Source organism: Podarcis raffonei, chromosome 3, assembly GCF_027172205.1.
Source record: "Podarcis raffonei isolate rPodRaf1 chromosome 3, rPodRaf1.pri, whole genome shotgun sequence".
NCBI lineage: Eukaryota > Metazoa > Chordata > Lepidosauria > Squamata > Lacertidae > Podarcis > Podarcis raffonei.
In genome coordinates this window covers 90,653,043-90,674,238 of record NC_070604.1, presented here as the reverse complement: position 1 = coordinate 90,674,238, position 21,196 = coordinate 90,653,043, and the positions used below count along the sequence as shown (strand labels likewise).

Sequence of the window (21,196 nt, the reverse complement as noted above, 5' to 3'; positions counted from 1 at the left end):
GGGGGTCCATAATTTTGTGTCAAGTAAGTGCTGCAGGTACTTACTTGACAAAAAATTCTTCTTCTTCATGGAGCAAGGAGGCTAAGGAGTCTCCCACCAGAGAACCTATCTACTCATAAATGTGGAAGGGATTTGGTTGTTGAGGAAATATCAGGACCAACATCTGAAGGCATGTGAAAGAATCCTGTTCATCACTTCAACAGATGACATCAGTACTTAGAACTTCACCAAATAATCCTGAGTAGGTTTAAAAATCTTGGCATATGAGAAAAGGTTCTCTTCAGGATTAGAAACTGGTTAAGGAGCAAGCAGTAGAAGGCAGCTATAACAATGGAGGGATACAAGAAGCGGGGTCCCTTCAAGGCCTGTATCAAAGGATCAATGGCAGGATGCCTCTGAGCACCGGCTGTTCATATCCTGCTTATGTGCTTCTCACAGGCATCTGGTTAACCACTGTGAGAACAGAGCAATGGACTAGATGGGCCTTTGATCCAATTCAGTATGGTTCTTCTTAGGCGTCTGCATAACGTTGACACTGGATTTGAATCATGATGTCTTATTCGTAACCCATTTTGGGAGTCCTATGGCCAACTCTGTATTTTAATCTGAAAACTTAATTATGTTTTCAACTGGTTGCTTTTTAAAAAAATGGAAAAGCAGGATTGAACTAACAAATGAATATGAACGGCTTTGATGAATTAAGTGCTCCCTATAGCATCATATAGTTCAAACAAAGAACTAAACAGAAAATCTCAAGTTTTGAATCTATATAGATTTGCATATGATAATATTTCTAGAAAAAAACATACTATGTTTTTAGTATGTACATGTTGCTGTAGCTACTATTTTGGAAGGCACATTCCTGTAGGTCAAATGCCTCTAAGATAAAACTGTGGGCAGCAAGTGCTTTCAGCACTCAAATTGAGTACAGAACTTTATATATTTATGGTTTTAAGTTGCATAACATTGATTTTGATGAAGGACAGGTTAGATATATGTTAATTAATTAAAGCATCCCTAATTGATCAAAGGTGGTTTTTTTTCATTTCTCCAAGTGGCAAAACTCTTAGGCACCTTACAGCTACTGCAGTTTGCAGCATTATCTCTAACATTATACTTTAAACAGATACTTAGACTTTTAACTTTAATACTAACAATTTAAGTTCTACACAATATATTCTTAAATAAACTTTTAAGCATTGCACATATTTCTGTTTTTTTTGCAACAGGAGTAAAAAAATTATATTGTACTCTGGCTTCAAGACTTTTCAGAAATTGTATATCTATCCTTTAAACTCACAGGTTTACTCGGGCACTCTGGAGAACACTCACTTTGAAATACCATTGAAATCAGAAGAAAAAAAAAACTTATGAAGTGTATTTTAGGACTAATGGTTGCAAGTGTAAACATTTCTCTTTTGCTGGCAGTGTAGTGCCAGTTCCAAAGACGAGCTTTCCAGCTCAGGACTTCAGACAGCTTGAAAAAAAAGAACTGGTAAATCCTATGTGTATTATTCAGGAGGGAAAGTAAGTCCTTCTCCCCATGTGTTAAAAGTGATCTGATAGCAGAGGACTCTCTGGGCAAGACCTAAGAGCCACTAGTCATCATCCTATAGTGTTAAAAGCTTAACTTGGGGGCTGCCACCTGCAAATCAGAGTATTTAATAGCTGTAATCCAGAAGAGTTGGGGGGAAGCACTGGAGATTGAGGAAGGGGGGATTATCTCCCCCCCTTTCATTCCTACTAAAACATCCCTGTATAGTACAGGGTGGAAATGTAGTGGTGGTGAAATGTTGTTGTTGTTTTTGTTGTTTAAACCACATGACATGCATCCACCCTCAACCATAGGTTCAAGTCCCTTCCCTTGAATACTTACTAAGAGTTGTTAGGAGACCATTTTTCTATTCTGTTCTAAGTGTCCTCTTGACTAACCTTCTTTCCCCTTCCTGGATATGCTGGAAGAAGTTTACAGGTCCCTGTAAGACTATTTTGTTTTTTGTTTGTTTTTTAAGTATCTGCAAAGGTATATTCTTCTACATATTTAACACCTATGTAGAAACTACTACTTTTGGAGGGCTCTTTTTCGCTTCCAAACTGATAGTGAATTGGCCACCTATTGGAGAGAATTACTGCCACCAAGCAAACGCTGACAGCTGGTTTACTTGCGTATATCTCTGAAGAAGGGATCATCACTAGAAAAAAAATGAAACGGAGCCGCATGGACACATATTCTGTGCACCATTATTTCACTTGCCAGTGTCGGGAATGAAATCTGTGCGAGGGGTGGAGGGAGGAATGAAAATACTAAGTTCCTCTTTGCATACAGTATATCTATTTACCTCTGTGGGAACAAGCTGGAAAGTAAGATGTAGCTAGCCATTTGGGAAATGAGCAGCAGATACATTGCCTACAATTAAAACAAGTCCCTGCTCCCCCCCCCCCCACAAAAGCTCCATGTCTGGAGCTGGCAGGGAGGCAAGGGTCATGTCCACTAGGCCCATGCTGGGCAGGGAGCAGCCTGCCAGACTTATGCTGTTCAAGCTTATAACTTTATTCTAACAAGACTCCCAACCCTGGGTCTCAGACAAGCTCTGTACGAACTTGAATCCGATAGCTGTGCTGGCTTCCAATGTTCTCAAATGCCAAGCCCAACTGTAAGGATGTTATCAACTACTGCAGCTTTAATTCTGAAGAGGAGAGGGAGAATTATCCATCACGCTGGGAGCAAGAACCCAATCCTATGCTATAACTGCATCTAAGCATAGCAAACGTTCCAAGGATTGCACTGCAGGAGAGGAATAGGGTCCTGGCTGCCATAAATGTTCATTTGGCTAGCGAAAAATCTTAGGAAACTACCCAGAGCATACTCTGAGGAGACAGATGCAAGATAAGGGAAAAAACTGTATAGTAAAGGAAGCTTGTCACATTAATTCCAAAAACTACCATCAAACCAGAAATGTTAGGTCACCTAACCTTCAATATCCTAGCATGCTATCTTTGACATGGCCCAGTGAGATGGCATCTCAAATTACTGATGGGGAAGATCAATGACGCCCCCCTCCAAAAAAGACTTATACATGTGAAGCCTGTCCCCATCTTAAACGGATAGCTAACTTAACCGATATACTGTAATCTCAACTATTAAAATAATCCAATTGTCTATCACAAAGGCAGTTTTAAAATTCTATTTCTGTTTGCATCATAAGCACTTCAAAGCTGGCACAATTCAAGATTCCTGTCCTTATCATCTGAAATACAGCAGTAGTTCAGTCATATGAAGCGAACTTAAGTGATAAATTATTGATAACTGCTTCACATATTTGACAAGCAGCACCACTACCAGACTGCCCTGCATGAGATTATAATTTTCCTGAAATAACTACCTCATTTTGTCTTCTGAATACTTCATTTATTTGCCAACAGTTCTCACCTAGTCAAGAAATAACTCAAACTATAACAATGATGCTAAAAGTCCTAATAAAACATACTCCACATGAAGTCATATGGTTGATAGAAATGACATCCGAAACAGGTGAATAAAAATAAAAACAAAACTACAATTACACCTACTCCCCCTGCCCACCGAAAGGGAATGAATTGGAAGCAAAATATAGAAATAACACATGCAAGGACAATATATTGGCCTATTACAATCAAAGAATATAAATCCCATATAAGATGCTATAGCACACACACACAAAGCAGTGAGAATATCAAGATGCAACAAGATACAAAAAAAACCAAGAGTTTATTCAGGCACACACAGTCTCTCAAAATACAAAACACCATAAGGAAATGGATGCCCAAACAAGAATAGAACCCCCCCCCTCTCTCTATATATATTACGAATAAGCCAATCCCCAAAGGGCAAACCAAGAGAAAATTAAGGGCACACCAAGGGTAAGAACAGTAATAGTGGAAAGCAAACTAAAGCTACTAAATTATCATATGAAGCAAAAGCTAGTATTTACTGAAAAGCTGTATGAACATAGGCCCTCCTGTGCTCAATATTTTTTACATAAAAATCCAATACTAGGCTACAGGTGATATAAGTGTAAATGGCAAAGACAACACAAGTCAAGCATGTTGGTGGGAGGCATAGAGTAGTCATTCTTTTTCTTGGCAGTGAGAGATAAATCATATTTTCCTCCCCACTAAGAAACAGAAAGAAAACAAAAAACCTATTATAACTATTACTATTTATTATTATTATTTTAAGGAGCTATGCATGCACTCATTAGAACAAGGTACCGTATTTTTCGCCACATAGGACGCACTTTTTCCCCTCCAAAAATGAAGGGGAAATGTGTGTGCGTCCTATGGGGCGAATGCAGGCTTTCGCTGAAGCCTGGAGAGCGAGAGGCATCGGTGCGCACCGACCCCTCTCGCTCTCCAGGCTTCAGGAAGCTATCCGCAAGCCTTGCAAGCCCGATGGGAGTTCCCGCGGGCTCACAAGGCTTGGGGCGGCAGCCTGTCGCCCGAAGCACGGGGAGCCCTCCGGAGGGCTCCCCGTGCTTCGGGCGAGTTTCCGCGAGCCTTGCGCGCCCGCGGGAGGTCCCGCCGAGCGCGTGAGGCTTGGAACGGCAGCCTGTCGCCCTCCGGAGGGCTCCCCGTGCTTCGGGCGAGTGTCCGCAAGCCTTGCGCGCCCGGCGGGAGGTCCCGCCGAGCGCGTGAGGCTTGGGGCGGCAGCCTGCAGCCCGAAGTATGTGGAGCCCTCCGGAGGGTGCCCTGTGCTTCGGGCAGGTGTGCGCAAGGCTTGGGGCGGCAGCCGCGGCTGGGGGGGGAATAAATTTTTTTTATTAATTCCCCCCCCAAAAAAAACGAGGTGCATCCTATGGGCCGGTGCGCCCTATAGGACGAAAAATACGGTAACAAAACATTTACCAAAGAGGAAGATCCCTCCTAAAACTAATTCACTTTAGTTCACTTTACCAGTTTCAAATTCTTCTTTTACATAATATGAAGAGTCACACATCCAGATTAATCCGTGGAAAACAAAATAGGGTGGCTTACTCTTTAAGTTAAGAAAAGAATTGGGCCTCAGGTACAAAAAGAGTTTATCAAAAAAGTAAATACAGTGGTACCTCGGGTTAAGTACTTAATTCGTTCCAGAGGTCCGTACTTAACCTGAAACTGTACTTAACCTGAAGCACCACTTTAGCTAATGTGGCCTCCTGCTGCTACCGTGCTGCCGGAGCACGATTTCTGTTCTCATCCTGAAGCAAAGTTCTTAACCTGAAGCACTATTTCTGGGTTAGAGGAGTCTGTAACCTGAAGCGTATGTAACCCGAGGTACCACTGTACTTCTGTTGTATCAAAGAAACTTACTTTTTTGTAAAAGCTCAACACAGTAAACTAGCTGGGTTTTATGTCATGGCTTTTTTTCTGCCTGTAAAGACTAAAGCAGAAATGTGGTGCACTTTTCGCACCTGGCAGAAGTCATGCACACACCTTCCCAAAAGAATGTAGGTATTCCATCAGCACAAGGATTTCCACTTGTACAACAGAACTTCCTCCTTTCTCCTCACTGCAGAAATGCTTCAGAGGGGTGACGGAAACCAGAGTAATTTTTTTATTTTTGCTGGGGTGGTGGTGTTGTATTGTGCAAGGAAAAATCATTGCACTGATGGAACAAGTTGGATGCTGTTCTGTAAAACTCACTATATACAGCAGAACATGGATGGGAAAGCATATCTCATTCATAGTAACACTGTGACATCCCAATCCCTACCCAGCTCCAACTAATCACGTGTAACTATATGTGTTCATTGCTGAACAGGGCAAAAATCTTGCCACCTGGCAATGTCAGTTAATGAAATTTCCAGTGCGGCAAGGAGCTTCAGCCTGGTTGCCTGGACAACTACAATATATTCCCTCATCCCAACCCCCTAAAGCAGCAGCCGCAGCTGACTAGGGAATAATGGATGTGATAGGCATGAAAAATTGCACAAAAGAATGGAAGGTAAGGGTTTACACAGCCATATCCACAGACCCTGAAATTGCAGCTTTTGTAGAAAAAAAATAATGAGACTTTTCTTAAGGAGCATTACCATAGTGTGCTGTTCAGCAGTCTCCCCGCTTCTCAACTATGTATTTATAATTAATCAGAAAAACTTTGAGATGGCTGTTACCAAAAGCTCTGGTGGCTATAGCTACAAAACAGTAAATAAACTGTTCTTTCAGGCTGTGAGTTTGATATGAAATTCAATCCCTCTAAATAGGCACCCACAAGTAGGGGCCTCTTAAGAAATTCTTACTGCTTTGAAGCAGTGACGTGGGGCAGAAAATTTTCTCTAGAAAATTGTCAGTTTTGTAAGTTTGGTAGTAACAATAAATTCCCATGAATCACAGATCAGCACTGGGGAGAAAGAAAAAGAGCCGCATGGACCCAGGTTCAGTCTACCATTATTTCACAATAAACGGATGCCACTTGAAACAAATTCGGCTACTTCAAAGTTTTTAGCTTAATTTACTAAACATATATAAAATGAAAATGCTAAGTCAAATCAATCTAGGGCATCAGAACATTTTCCTATGGGAACTATTGGATGCAGTTCTACCTAAATTGCTTCCCTAGCCCGAACCAGTGCTTCCAAATGCCAGCCCAGCAAAACAGCTGAAATGAAGAGTCCCACCCATCTCATCTCTTTATGAGAAGGGCAGGCACTTGCCAGATCACAGTATGCAGTTACTACTAGCAATGGTGTGGGTTTTCCAGAAAGTTCTGGTTTAGATTTACTAAATTCCTAAGTTGATTGGGATCTGAATGATCATGGTTACATTTTATTTTGTAAACAAAATTTTAAGAAGTATTCCATATTAATTTGACTTCCTCAATATCTCAAGAAGTTTCTAATAACCTGAGGTATTTAAACTGAAATATTTCACGGCAGGGGGAATAACATATTATGTGGTTTAAAGGTTATCTTCAAAATCAAAGACTCAACTGGAAAACCGTTGCTGTAATACAGTATTTTAATGCAAATATTTTAAGATTTGTCAAATCAATAGCTTACATTTCCTTACACTGTTTTTATTTTGGGGAAGAATAAAGACACTGAAAATGCAAGTATGACATTTTGAGCACACTCATTACACATATATGGATGCACACTCTCCAAAACTTGATTACAACCATGTAACTATCCATTTTGACTAGCACTACAGTAATTTATTATATGCATTTTTAGAAAGTCTTCAGTTTTCCATGGAAAAATGTACCAACAGAAAATTTTCTATCCCCCATCACTAGCCAATGGCAACCTGGTAAGCACATTGTAGATCCATATGGGATCTATCACAATTTTCTAAGATCTATCAAGAGCCCCATAAACTGAACCAAAACATTTCACACTGAGTACAAAGTCACAGTGAAAGTTGGAGGGCATGTCATTTGTTCAAAAGTTTAAAATCTGAATTTGGGGGGGGGATACTAACCAACTACAAAATATATGCAATTCAGGGCCACTATTTAATTCCCAAGAAATGATCTGCTTGACAGTGGAACAGAGGTGGTGGACTCTCCTTCCTTGGAGATTTTGAAGCATAGGTTGGATGGCCATCTGTCATGGATGCTTTAGTTGAGATTCCTGCATTGAAGAGGTGGACTAGATGACCCTTGGTGGTCTTTCCAACTCTACAGTTCTATGCATCTAGTATCTACAGTGAAATCCTTCTGAACAGTAAAGTCCAGTGAGTTCAGTGGGACTTACCTGGAAAAAAGTGGGTACAGAAATACAATTTTAAGCAAATTATATTCTGTTTCCTTAACGAAATGATCCCATTTAAAAGGTCTCATAAAAATAACCCATAGAAAACAATACTGTTTAGTCTATATGTTGATCAAAAGAAACTAATACCAATTTCTCCACATTGTACATTTTTGTTTCTGTGAATTACCATAATTTCCTCCAGATTCTGTACGAACCTCCCCCTGTACTTATTGAAAACTGCTGTCTTGGCAAAACTTGCCAGTTTGTTAACTCTATTATGAACCATCATAGGAATCTCACAAATGAATCAGCTTCTCATTGCTAAACTATATTCTAAATTTGTAAAAACATCTCTCACCTGACTAGTGATGATGCGGCTCACCTCTATTGCCACTGACATAACAGCAGTTACACAGATTTCTCTAATATTGCCCAGTTTTAATACAGCACAAAGGCTCTCATACTCATTTGAGCCCCAGCTTCCATAGCAAAGCTATGCAGTGGCCTAAAGGCAGTGCAAAATTCTCTCTCTGTCTCCTCTACTAGCCCAGGCCAAGGATATGAAATAGCAGCACACTAATAAGTTTAGAAGGGAGCACAGGTACTAGGAGAAAGAGCACAGGAAAACATTTAACAACACAGGAGAATAGAACTGGAAAGTCTAAAATTTACTGTCAAAACACACACCCTCCAGTCTTTTTAATGTCCAGCATAGCAGCAATGCAAGAAAAAGCATAGTCTGTTGAATTTCTGCCTGACAGATGATCATTAGAGGTGCAAGAATTCTGTTTTCCCCCAAGACAAACTGTAAACCAAAGTCCATTAAACACAAAGACTTACTTCTGAGTGGACATGTGTAACATTGTATAAGTTAACTATACAGTGAATTCTTAGTAAGTCCCTGGTTTTTAGCTCTGGCACAGCAGGAAACATGCCTAAGCCTCTTTGCCAAGTTTTCACATTTGCCTTTTGTGGTAGCAGGGGGATTAGTTTACATCCACCTACACTTATCATGTAGCAGCATTTGCAAAAAAACAACAAAAACCCTCTACTGACTACTTGCTCTCAGAGGACCCCACCACAGAGAGGATGCATCTTGAACCCTGGGGGGAGAAGGGCAAATGACAAAGATTCCAAGGACTGGAAAATAAGCCAGAAGCTGGGAAAGTACATTAAAGCGAAAAAGGGAAATAGAAGCTCTTTCGGATCCTCAGGGATTCCCATTGCTTTGTGTCCAAACATCTCACTTATCAATCACGGCTCTGACTTTACTCACTTTACTTCACACTGACAGGTGGGAGCAGGTAGGCTAGCTTATTTCACGGAAATAGCTTAGAAAGCTACAGGTACATTTTGCTTCACAAATTCCTAGGATGGATGGATGATACCAAAGAGTCTGGGGGCCCTGCCCAGAAATGTTAAAAGAAAGTGCCAGATTGGCAACCCCATCTTCAATGTGTAACACCATGGGGCACTTGTAATAATATTCTCAAGTTTCTCTTTGGCCAAGGCTTTTTGTTCTCTAAATTCCACAACACTAATCTACAACATCCTTAGGGAAATCAGGAAACAGAAACAGCACTTGTCATGATCGCTTTTCAAGGTGCCCTTAGCAAATGAATGCCCTAGCAAATCCTCTTTTATAAGCAAATGGGAGAAGCTAGATTATGGCCCTTGGAGGGCACTTTCTGAGCTACTTGCTTTTAAAGCCCAAGATGCCTAGCCTGTTCCCAGGTAAATCTAGAATGTCACAGAGGAGCTCATCCAGGAAGACACTTATCTGCTTTCAGCCCTCTCAGGCAGCTCAATTAATGGGGAAGCCCAATTTAATCTGAAAGACTAGGCTTTCCCAACGTGGTGCCTTCCAGTTACCTTTTTACTAAGATGGCCATGCTAGCCAAAGCTGACAGAGTTGTAGCTAGTAATGTGGGTTTTCCAGAACATTCAGAATTGGAAAATGTTCCTATGCAAATCAGGTAATTTGCATAGGAGTTAATTCACATCAGAAAATGTTCAGTTTGCACAAGAAAGTTTTCTGATGCTCTAGTTTAGCATTTTACTTGTATTTAGTAAACAAATCAAAAAACTTTGGAGCTGCCATGCTTGACTGTCATTGCTACGAATTAACTTAAGAAGTAGAATATATTGTACAGAAAAATTTCCACCCCACATCACTGGTTATAGACTAAAACATCTAAAGGTCATCAAACTGAGGAAGACTATTTTAGGTCCTCAACCTGTATCTCAAGCAGCTCAAAAAACTGTGATGCCTTTCCTCTTCTACTATAGACTAAACACACAGTTCTACATGCATTCTGGCTGTATGTATTCTACATGCATTAATGGATTTAATTTCTACTACCTCAGGTCAGAAGGAAACTCGGCTTGAGTTTTTGCTATCTTTGCCAACTTCCCAAAGTATAGACAAGATAGTCTCAGTGTTGCTTTTGTCCCTCTATAGACAGGCTCTGATGAAGCAAAAACAGAGGAAGCTGAAGAGCTTCTCTGTCCTCTCTAACAGGAGCTCATCCATTCACCTCTGAGATCTGTGCTCATATAAATGTTAGCAAAAAAATAAATCATAAAAACTTTTAGTAAAAATTATACATAACCTAAACATAGATTCCTTTATCTTGCACATTGACATAAGATTTTCATACTTCTAGATGCAAAAATAGTTGCAGTGGGACAAATGAAACTGCAAAGGAAAAGGTCAGATTCTGAACTACAAGCACAAAAACCAACTTCAAAATGAGTATCTGGTTGTTGTTTTTCCTGCAGCAAATAACACAAAGTATCTTGTAACATCTTCAAATGTAACAAAATGTATTATGGCATAAGCTTTCTATGACTTTCCATCAGATACAAGGAGTGGGATTCTCAGGGTTGAAGTTAAATGGCAATTGTATACAACAGTACACTGACAATACAATGACAACTTAAAATATGCAAAATGATACTTCAAAACACCAGTAATTGTCTTGGGAGAGGTTACCAACATTTTAAGCCTGTGGGCACATTTGGATTTCTTCCAGACACAAAGAGATTCGTGCACACACAATCTGGGTAAAAGTCAAATCCAGAGAAAGTAATCTGGCTTTGAAAAGTTCATAGAGCTGAAAGAAGAAGTAGGAAAGCGTCTTCCAACTCCATCCTTCAGCTCTATGTATTTTCAAGGAAGAAAAAGGTAAGTACCGGGGTACCTCGGGTTACAGATGCTTCAGGTTACAGACTCCGCTAACCCAGAAATAGTACCTCAGGTTAAGAACTTTTCTTCAGGATGAGAACAGAAATCGCGCAGCAGCGGCGCGGCAGGCCCTATTAGCTACAGTGGTGCTTTAGGTTAAGAACAGTTTCAGGTTAAAAACAGACCTTCAGAACGAATTAAGTTCTTAACCCGAGGTACCACTGTACCCTTATCTTCTCATGACCGAAAGGGCAGAGGGGGCGGGGCTCAAGGATTTGTGGGCACCAGGTGATGACCCCAAGAGCACCACAGTACCCAACGGCAGCATGTTGATGACCGCTGGTCTCAGTAAACCACCACTCTATTCAGAACCCCCAAGTGAACATAATGTAACTTTTTGATATGTTGTGATTCAACAGTTTCACAATGGAGTTTCTCTTTGAAAAACAAAATGATTCCTTCATGAAAACCAACAATTGCTCACTTGTAGCAGTTCTAAAATATTTCCTCAAAACCGAAGATTTTGTCAGAGCCAAGTCAGATAAAACTGTGTAGATCCCAATCTCAAATAACCAGCTTTACAAAAGTGACCGGACATCTTCAATGAACCATCTCAAGTATGGATGCTGATTCACAGGCTAGATGTTCGATAATTTATTATGAGACAGATAATTTATGCCAGATGGAACTAAAGCAGCAGTACTTTAGGTATTTAATAAAATAGCTGTACCTCATAATTTAGTCTGTAAGAAAACCCCAATACAGCAAACAATCCACTTTAAAAAAAAAAACCACAACCAAACAGAACACTGCTCAGCAGAAAAATAGCATATTAATCATATTATGGAACCATCAAACAAGACCTCCCTCAAATGCTCAAGAGAGCCATGTCTTTCCTAATCACAGAAGGTCAGTAACTGACCCAGGTATAGAATACTTTCACATGTGCAAAGAATTCCCTCCCACTCCATAACTACTTCCTCTCTTTACATTCCTACATACTTGGTATTCACAATGTGGTGTTTGTAGATGCAACTGCACCCAAGATGACTCCCTAGAGCTCGCAATCACTGCCTGGAAGTGTGCATAGAGGTGAAGTGCTCACTTCCTCTTTTAACTCCATGAACCTTTCTAGGCTGACTTTAGTACCCAAGCAGAAAGTAAAGAAAGACTGAGATAGTGTATCTTGTAAAAGACAGAAAAGGGCAAGGGAGAGCAATGAGACCAAACGGACGTAGAATGAAGTGACGTGGGGAGGGGGAGAAAGAAGGAGCATGTTTATTTCTCTGACTGTGCATCATGGGCATAGCCAGGAGGGAGGAGGGGGGCAGCTGCCCCCTAAATCAAGAAAATAAATAAAAATGTTTAACTAACTGACCAATCAAGTCGCAGATAGCTTGGTTCCATCGTCCCCCCACCCCAATAAATCCTGGCTATGTCTATGCTGTGCATTTCCCTCTCTTCCTCCTCTGGGTCTCTGTTTTTGTTTCCTTTTCTGTGTCCTAGGAGAGAAGGATTCCTTCTAAAAGGAAATTTGTGTTTTTGTGACTGGTCAGAACCATTACGGCTGTCATTTTGTGAATGTCATGCCCCACATGACAGCCATTTGTGATAGCACTTACTCAAAATTCACAATATGGCCATGTATCCAAAACGGCTGCTGACTCATGGTAGGTACTGAAGCAGATTTTAAGAGGAACAATATTCAAGGATGTAATTAAGCCTCAATCCTACCCAATAGCAAGGGGTGAATGAACTTGATATGAGTAGGGCAGTTGGGAAATCTAATTACAGTAGTACCTCTGGTTACGTAAACTTCGGGATGTGAAAGCGGCAAACCTGGAAGTATTTTACCAGGTTTTGCCGCGCGCACACACGCAAAAATGGTCCTCCGGTTGCGAAAACCTCGGGATCCGGCTGGACCTCCGGAACGGATCCTGTCTGCAACCGGAGGTACCACAGTACTGGCTTCTAACATTTTACTCCTCCAGCTTGTGAGAGACAGCAGCAGCAATCCACTGAGAAGGCCTGGCTTGCGAGCGACTAACATCTGGCTGTTTCAACAGTCAGTTTCAGGCCAGAAGATTCAACGGCAAAATGGCACTTGTTGGAAAATTATACACATCTTTGTCTCATTCCACTAGCTTTCGCATCACTGTCTTATTTTATTGTACACAGAGAGAGAGAGTACACTGAATACAGAGGACAAACATATACAAATAAAATATATACAGATATACTGGGAATACTTCAATTAGTAGACAGGCTCTAAAGGTAAAGGGACCCCTGACTGTTAGGTCCAGTCGCGGACGACTCTGGGGTTGCGGAGCTCATCTTGCTTTACTGGCTGAGGGAGCTGGCGTACAGCTTCTGGGTGATGTGGCCAGCATGACTAAGCCACTTCTGGCGAACCAGAGCAGTGCACGGAAACACCGTTTACCTTCCCGCCGGAAAAGTACCTATTTATCTACTTGCACTTTGACATACTTTCAAACTGCTAGGGTATAGATACATCAAAATAAACAAGTGGTCATGAACTGGTAAAGGAGTGGCTTGCCAAGAGTTATTGGAGAGGCAACGTGTGAACAGGTGACTTCCTGGTTCACAGCTCTTGCATCCAGTGGCTGCTAGTCTATACTAGCTCTTGGGCACCCTGCTAGCTTCCAACTTGGGTTGAGGAAAGAAACTTATTATTTTGTACAGTTACCGGTAAGTTCTCTAGGAAAGGATACTCAGAAGTGACAGCAGAACTTCTAAACCAGGGGTCAGCAAACTTTTTCACAGCAGGGGGCCAGTCCACTGTCCCTCAGACCTTGTGGGGGGCTGGACTATATTTTGTGGGGGAAATATGAACGAATTCCTATGCCCCACAAATAACCCAGAGATGCATTTTAAATAGAAGGCCACATTCTACTCATGTAAAAACACACTGATTCCAGGACCGTCCATGGGCCGGATTTAGAAGGCGATTGGGCCGGATCCAGCCCCCGGGCCTTAGTTTGCCTACCCATGTTCTAAACTCTTAAAGAAAAGCATTCAAAGGTTAGAACCTTGAACTTGTTTTTGTCTTCAAGAGTTATGTCCCCTGTTCATTTATTTACCACAGAGATTATCACAGTTCTGTTGCAGAGGATACGCTTTATGGAGTGAATACTGGTAAGGGCAGCTTTACAACTACTTAAGGATAACAAGTCTGACATAGCAGCAGGAAGGACAGCTAGGAAAAGTTGCTTGGAAACAGAACTCAAGAGATTAAAAGCACAATCCTAACCCATAGGAGAAAGTCCCAATGAGTGTGTGTATGCATGGTATACTTCGGTATACTGAATTGTATAAGGATTGTACTGTAAGTTGGTCATCAATGTCTGTTTTCAATGACTTCAGATAATGTTTTAACAGGAAGACATTACCAAAAAATAGTAGTTAAGTTATAAGCACGTCCTAGAAGTGATTCACTCTGTTAGTTACAGTTTTAAGAATCCAGTATGATTATTAAACCATGTTACTGCATCTCAGAATGTGGAAATCCAATGTATATTCAGTATTGTACAGGCAAGTGGCTTCTTGCTGCATCATAAAGATACTTGTAAGAGAGTAAAATAGATACTTGTAAGAGGGTAAAAATTACACAACTTGAAAACTGAAAATGAGTTTTAGCTCAGCTCACAGAGAGGGTGGGAGAGAAATTATCACTATGGTAAAGGAAACACCTGTGATTTCAAACTAAAAAGATGTTCTGGATATTATACCTGTGAAAACTTTAAGATCATTCCCTCCAGTAACAAAAATCAGGCTGTAAAGTATTTTGGAGCCACAAGAAATAAGGTAGTAGCTTCTACATCAATGGGGGCTTTCTAGGGATGCAGATGTACATAAACTGGTAAATTAAAAGAAAAAGTGGTATCCAATGTTAGCCATGCTCAGAGTAGACCACCTGAAGTTAATGTTTATGTCAACCTTTGGTTTACTCTAAGTAGAACTTAGATTAACACAACCATGTGTGTTCAACACACTAAAACAGAGAATGTCAAGGTACTTAATTCAGGGAAAAAGGGAAACTGGGTGTTGGGGGTGGGAGGGGAGACAGTTAATTAGGCAGCGGAAGCTGAAACAGCTTTATATTTCAAACCACATTCAAAACATCATGTACTACAAATTATCTAGGTCTCCTATTCCTAGTTCATTTTCTCCTAAAAGTCTATTGCCTCACTTTTCTGACTCTTTTTTTTTATAATAAATGTTTATTCATTAGCGTGATAGAAACTGAACCAATCTCCAGGTTTCTGCCAACAACATTTGAGCTCATAACATATGGATCACTACTAATGGGTCATATTCACTTGCTTTCCCTTCAAATCTCCAGTACAATTAAATGATCCAATTAAAGCTTAAAGCCAACAATAATATTTTTAAATAATCTTTTCCATTCATTTTTAAGATACCTACATTCCTATGTAAGCCATGCTTTTCTAATGCAGCCTTTCCCAACTAGGTATACTCTGGATATTTTGGACTACATCTCTCAGCATTCCTCGTGGCTGCCCATGCCGACTGAGGCTGACAGGAATTGCAGTACAACGCTGTTCTGGAAAACACCAGGTTAGGGAAGGCTGTTCTAATATTTCCACATTCCCAGCATAGATTTGACACATTTGTATGCATCAGGGATAGGGAACCTGAAGCCCATGGGCAGAACATAGCCCTCCAGGCCTCACTACCACCCCACTATTCTCTCCAGCCCACGCCCCTCACTGGTCCTGCTTTGCACCCCCATTGAGTATTTCTGTTATGAACTCTGGCTTTTCTGGATGGAGGATGGAGATTGGTGTGTGAGTGTCATTGTTAAAAACTGAGATATGAAAGCTAGGAGCTAAACAGAATATTAAACCTAGGTTATGCGCACAACATTGGAATGTCTAGGCGCACTTTTTATAACAAGAATACAAAGATGAAAATGAATGAACTGCAGCTAAAAATCTTATGTTCATTTATGTTCATGTGGTCTAGTCTGAAGACTTCAAAAAACAGCCATGCCTCCCCCACTCATATTCTTAAGAGGGTCCCTTCTGCAGTCTTCAGAGAGTGGTTAGAAGTGGAGGCAGAAAAAGGTCCCCCTTTCCTTCCACTCTGAACAGGCCCTGGATTTTCCCTACACCCCCTTTCTTTCATATAAATGTATCTTGTTGGCACCACATTTAACACATATTAAATGCCTACACAATTGATGGCAAAGATGCCCAGCTTGAGTGTCCAGTTTGCAAACCTAAGATTTAAGTCTCCTTCAATGATCCCACTTCAAAATTTGTTTTGATTTTAAGCATCACTGTGAGTCTGAGGTAGATAACACTTTAACATGCACTACTTAAAAAGTCATCATAACTAACTGGCTAGTATTTTTTGAATGAAAAGCGCATCATACATTAAAAGTACATTAAACAAGGCAACTAAAACCTAAACATAACATGTTGGGTTTAAAAGGAAAAGAAGTTTTCAGGTACCCAATTCATGCACGTTTTACTTGAGAAGTCCCATTGAACTTGGTTGGAATTTACTTCCAAGTAACAGTGAGAATTTTAATCTGAAATCTTAGGCGCACTACTGCTCCCAGAGCTCAGAAACTGCCCATGTTTATGAAATTCCGTCGCAAAACGTGGTAGTTTCAAAAGCTGGCAAGTGTGTGTAGAAACTAGTAAAATTTACATTGAAACCACTGCCTACTGGCATGTGATGCCCAAAGGTTGCTCAGATGGGAATGCAGCCCTTAGGCTGAAGAAAGGTTCCATGTGCCTGGCATAAAGTGAGAGTTTTATCAGAATGCAATACTCTGCGTCCTGTGCTTGCAAGAGGTCTGTAGAGCAATAACACGAGAATGGGCCTCTTCAGCTGTGCCTCCCCACTTGTGGAATGCTCTCCCCCAAGGAGGCTCACCTGGTGCCTTTGTTTACATATCTTTAGATGCCAGTCCTCCTCTCCCAGGCCTTTCTTTAATTAGCCAATAGATGGCCCTTTAAACAGTAAGGGGGTGTATTCTTTTTGTTTTTGGCTATGGTATGTATTTCTGTGTTTTTATATTGTAAACTGATCTATCATTGTTGGATGAAGGGCAGTATACAAAATGTATTAATAGTAACAATTACAATACCACATTGGGAAACAGCTTTATTGATGCTTCTTTATTAATTATTATCATTAAAATAATTTCTATTCTGCTCCTCATTTTGAGATGAAATGCTACAGCAGTTTCTTTATAGAAATGACAAGAAAGCTTGTATAGAAATATTAAAATCCTATGAATTTAGGTATATACCTATAAATTATGTATATAAATTGTGGGTATATAAGCCTACAACAGTTACTAAGCTGCACAAACTTTTAGGGGCAAAGGCAGAGAATGAATAAGGAATTCCGCTGCTACTATAGCAGTAGCAGTATGGCTACCAGGATACTGTTTAAACACAAGGCTACACAGTGGTACCTCGGGATGCGAACAGGATCCGTTCCGGAGCCCCGTTCGCATCCTAAAGCGAACGCAACCCGCCTCCACGCGTTTCGCTGCTTCCGTGCATGCGCGTGACATCATTTTTACCATCTGCGCATGCGCACACGGCGAAACCCAAAAATACTTAACTTGAAGCACATTTATCCTGAGGTATGACTGTATAACAATTTTTTTAAAACTGTCATTTTAAAAACTCAAAATAATATGTAAAAGAAAAGCCCCTCCCCTAACTTTTATAGTAGGGAATCACTGGGTGGGGGAAGGGAGGAAGAATGTTTGCTGTGAGGTTAAGAACTCTTCTTCCTGTGTTATGCAGCTTCCCCCCTCCCCCCAGGAATAAACCATTTTCCTATTCCAACTCTCTAGAACTGAATCAATAACAAATTCTCTCTCACATGCACACACACACCCCTCCAATATAATGAAATATTCAGTTTCAGGTCTGGACGCTGCTCAAGAATCAAGTCATATCCTGCTCAGTTGTTTTCCTAAACTAAGAAGCCCCACTTCAGTTTTTCCTCACAGATGATGCTCCAACCAACCTCTCTATAGGTTTTGGCTGGCCTTTTCTTGCACTTTTTCCTGCTCTGCAATAGCTTTTCTAAGATATGGTAGTTTACAGTTCTGGTTGCCACAAACCATGCCTCAGAAATACTGAAAATGCATTTTCCAGCTAATAATCAACATAGTCGTCTTACTTTGAAGCTCAACTCACCATAACAGCATTGTCAAATAACATGAATTAAAATGCCATCACCAGTCTGAATTACATAAAGCAAATCCTTAAAACTAAAAATCCTCTTTATCCAGGCTGCTCCTCACAGTATAGTGTATCAGTGAGACAGGAAGTTAAATGTGAAAAGTAAACAAAATTTAGACAAAGGAAGCCCATCCAGTATTTTGAAAACTAATGGTTCTATCAAAACCAAGCTTTGAAACAGCAGTATCTATGTTGAAGCAAGGCTGCACTGTCTACAGTTTGCAGTTATAGCTCACAAGTAAATCCAAAACCTGAAATGTCAGTATAGTCACCCTCCAGTTTATCTGATACATACAACTGGCAACGAAATCATAAGTATACTGGCATCAATCCAGAAAATTGCAAGTGTTTAGAACACTGCCTGTCTGGTAGTATAGTCACAGAGCTGAAGAGCAGAAACCCTATGCAACCCCACTAAGTTCTCAGGCAAGAGTTGTCAAGATGGTATGTCTTGAGTTAGTCCCGGTTCTGGCTTCCTCTGTCTACTCCCCTTTCCCATTATAGTTAATTATTATTAAAATGTCTCACCTCAGCGAGCCTTACCCCTGCATGTCTTGCCCCTGCTTGCACACCAAACAGTTGTGACGGGCTTCTTAGCGGAGCCCCTTGTAATAATAAAAAATATGGGTGGTGCCAATACAGTGATGCTGCCCACTGCTAGACAGACTCATTGCAGATTTCAAAGATTTTGCTCCTGTACAGCAGGCACTCTACCATTAGAGTAGATACATGTGTGAAAAAATCTTTTCACATGGAGATAACCATCATGGTTAGATGTGAGACAAAGCTGGCTGTACGAAAGTGACATTACATTTCACAATCCTATAGTTACACTATATTTTCAGCAGTTCTCAGTTTTGCTGTATCAGTAACATTAGCACAACATAGTGTCAGCTTATCTGTACTAAAACTAAACTACAATACTGACTTACTGTACAAATGACTTCATAGATACTTCAAACAGGATTCAGATTATTATTATGTATTAAATTTGTATATTGCCTTTCATCCAAAGATCACAGGGAGGTTCACAACATAAAAATACAAAATGAATCGGATGTCTGCAGGTTTCTTCACTATATGTTTAAAAAACTATTTTAAATAATGTTACAGTCTTGAAAACATACCCACAAAAGTTACTACACTGGTGAGACCTGGCACAAGGAGGACAGAAAATTCCTTCTTCCCTGCAGCAGTCTAATGCATTTCTATGCAAGGCACCTAGGAGGGACAGAGTCCCTCCCCGACTAGCCAGCTCACTGTCCTGCACACAATTCCTTCTCATCTACAGAAACCAAGCTTGTGCTTTCACACACTGTGAAAACTACCAAGTTTCATAGACATCTTTATAACCACAGAAACAATAAGCAAGATTTTTTGGGGGGGGGGACAGAATTAGATAATGCTCGAGTGTTTTGTGAGGGGGGGGAGTAGGAAAGGCACATGGATTTTATTTATAAATATACATCAACAGCTGCAGGAGAAAGAAAAAAGTTCAGATTCAAGCCCTCATTTAATATCACAAAGCACAAAAAACAAACAAACCCATACTAACACTATGACGGAAGGCAGTCGTAGGACACTGGATTATCTTTGTCCATCAAGCAGTAAAGTCAGGTGGAATTTTTAAACAAAAAGCAGTCTTAGAATGAGAATCCCGGGTTCTGGGTTAACCTGTAGTTTATAAATCTGAAGTTATAGTACATATATATATCCACAAGGGCAGGGGAGTGCTAAGAGACTGACAGCGACTGAAGCGATGGGGGTGGGAAGGATGAGACTGCAAAGGGAAACCTCGTACTTCTACCTACGCTTTTCCTACCTCTCCCGCCGTAGTAAGTTATGGGAGCGAGAGGTACTGGCGGCGAGAGCGTTTATTCCTCCGGAGACGGGTGGGGGGTGGGATATGGAGGGAAAAGATAAAGGCACCCAACTTTAATTAAAGTACCCTGCGATTACCACCGCTTTCTTCCACACCCCCAATTAGGGCAAGGATAACAAACGCCTAAATGAGCTTATTAAATGAGGTTATTAGTCGGCGGCGGCGGGGGGGGGGGGAGGCAGATGAGGGAGGCAGGCGGCTGTTCTCACAGCACGGGATTCACACGACCAAAGGAGAGCCCCAATACAGCCTTTTCTCAGGCGCCCGCGGAGTCCGCCCCACCAACCCCGCAAGACTCCCCGTTTAGGAGGAAAAACTTCGCTCGCCCCGGTTTAGAAATGCCCCTGTCCCCGGCCTCCCCGCTCGGGCCTCCGCACCCCGCTGCCTCCAAGGAGGAGGAGGGTTGCGCGCTCACCTTCCAGCAGCCTGGTGATAAGACTATCCACATTCAGCTCCCCGTCCGCCATTTTGTAGCTAATGGACTCAGTCCCGGGCGGGGACGGAGAGAGACGGCGCTTCGGCGAGGAGGCGGTGGCGGCAACGAAAGCAACAGCGTCTCGTCAAGGACCCTCCTCCCGCCGCCGGCGGCAACTCGCCCGAGCGCGGGACCTCAAAGCGCCCGGCCCAGCGAGCGTTGCGGGGAGGGAGGGGGTCTTCCCTCAACGCTCACTCGCTTTCCGGCTCCGCTGAAGAGGGAGGGAGAGAAAGAGGCACGAAACCGAGTCCGCCAATCCTCCTCCTCCTCCCCACCCTCCTGCCTGCCTTAGGCCCCGCCGCGCATGCGCCGCGAGTTCCTTTCCACGATCCTTCCTCCCGCGCCTCTTGCCGCTGTTGCTTATACTCCAACAACAACTGCGCGGGAGTATCGGGTTCGGCTCTGAGAGAGGGCTGCGGAGCGGCGCCGGCCGAGGCAACAAGCGCGCAGGCGCGACGGGCTCGCGAAGCCTCTCGCTCGTACGCCCGGACGCTCACGTGGGCGCGCACGCGCTTCACCCGGCTTGCCTGCCTTTCTTTCTCTTCCCCCCTCCCCTTTTCCATCCCGCTTGTGTCTCCTGGTAACCGGGTTGGGGCCTAGTGCTTAAATGCAAAGTGGAGCCTCTACGCCTGCTGCGCGCAGAACACCGTGCAGCTTTCCTCGAGCGCTGCGTATAATAGG

The 21,196-nt window shown here is 41.9% G+C and overlaps 1 protein-coding gene across 2 annotated transcripts in view; it reads right to left on the bottom strand.

Annotated features, from left to right (window-relative positions):
* The window catches only part of PPP1CB (protein phosphatase 1 catalytic subunit beta), a 33,179-nt gene extending 12,215 nt beyond the window's left edge, over positions 1-20,964 (bottom strand). Inside the window, exon 1 of one of the 2 annotated variants that reach the window (XM_053382972.1) lies at positions 20,456-20,964. In XM_053382972.1, the coding sequence (XP_053238947.1) occupies positions 20,456-20,507 (52 nt within the window). In that variant the 5' untranslated portion in view covers positions 20,508-20,964. The remainder of the gene's footprint in view (positions 1-20,455) is intronic. The other variant, XM_053382971.1, reaches the window with a different exon arrangement.
* Between the last annotated feature and the right edge of the window lie 232 nt (positions 20,965-21,196).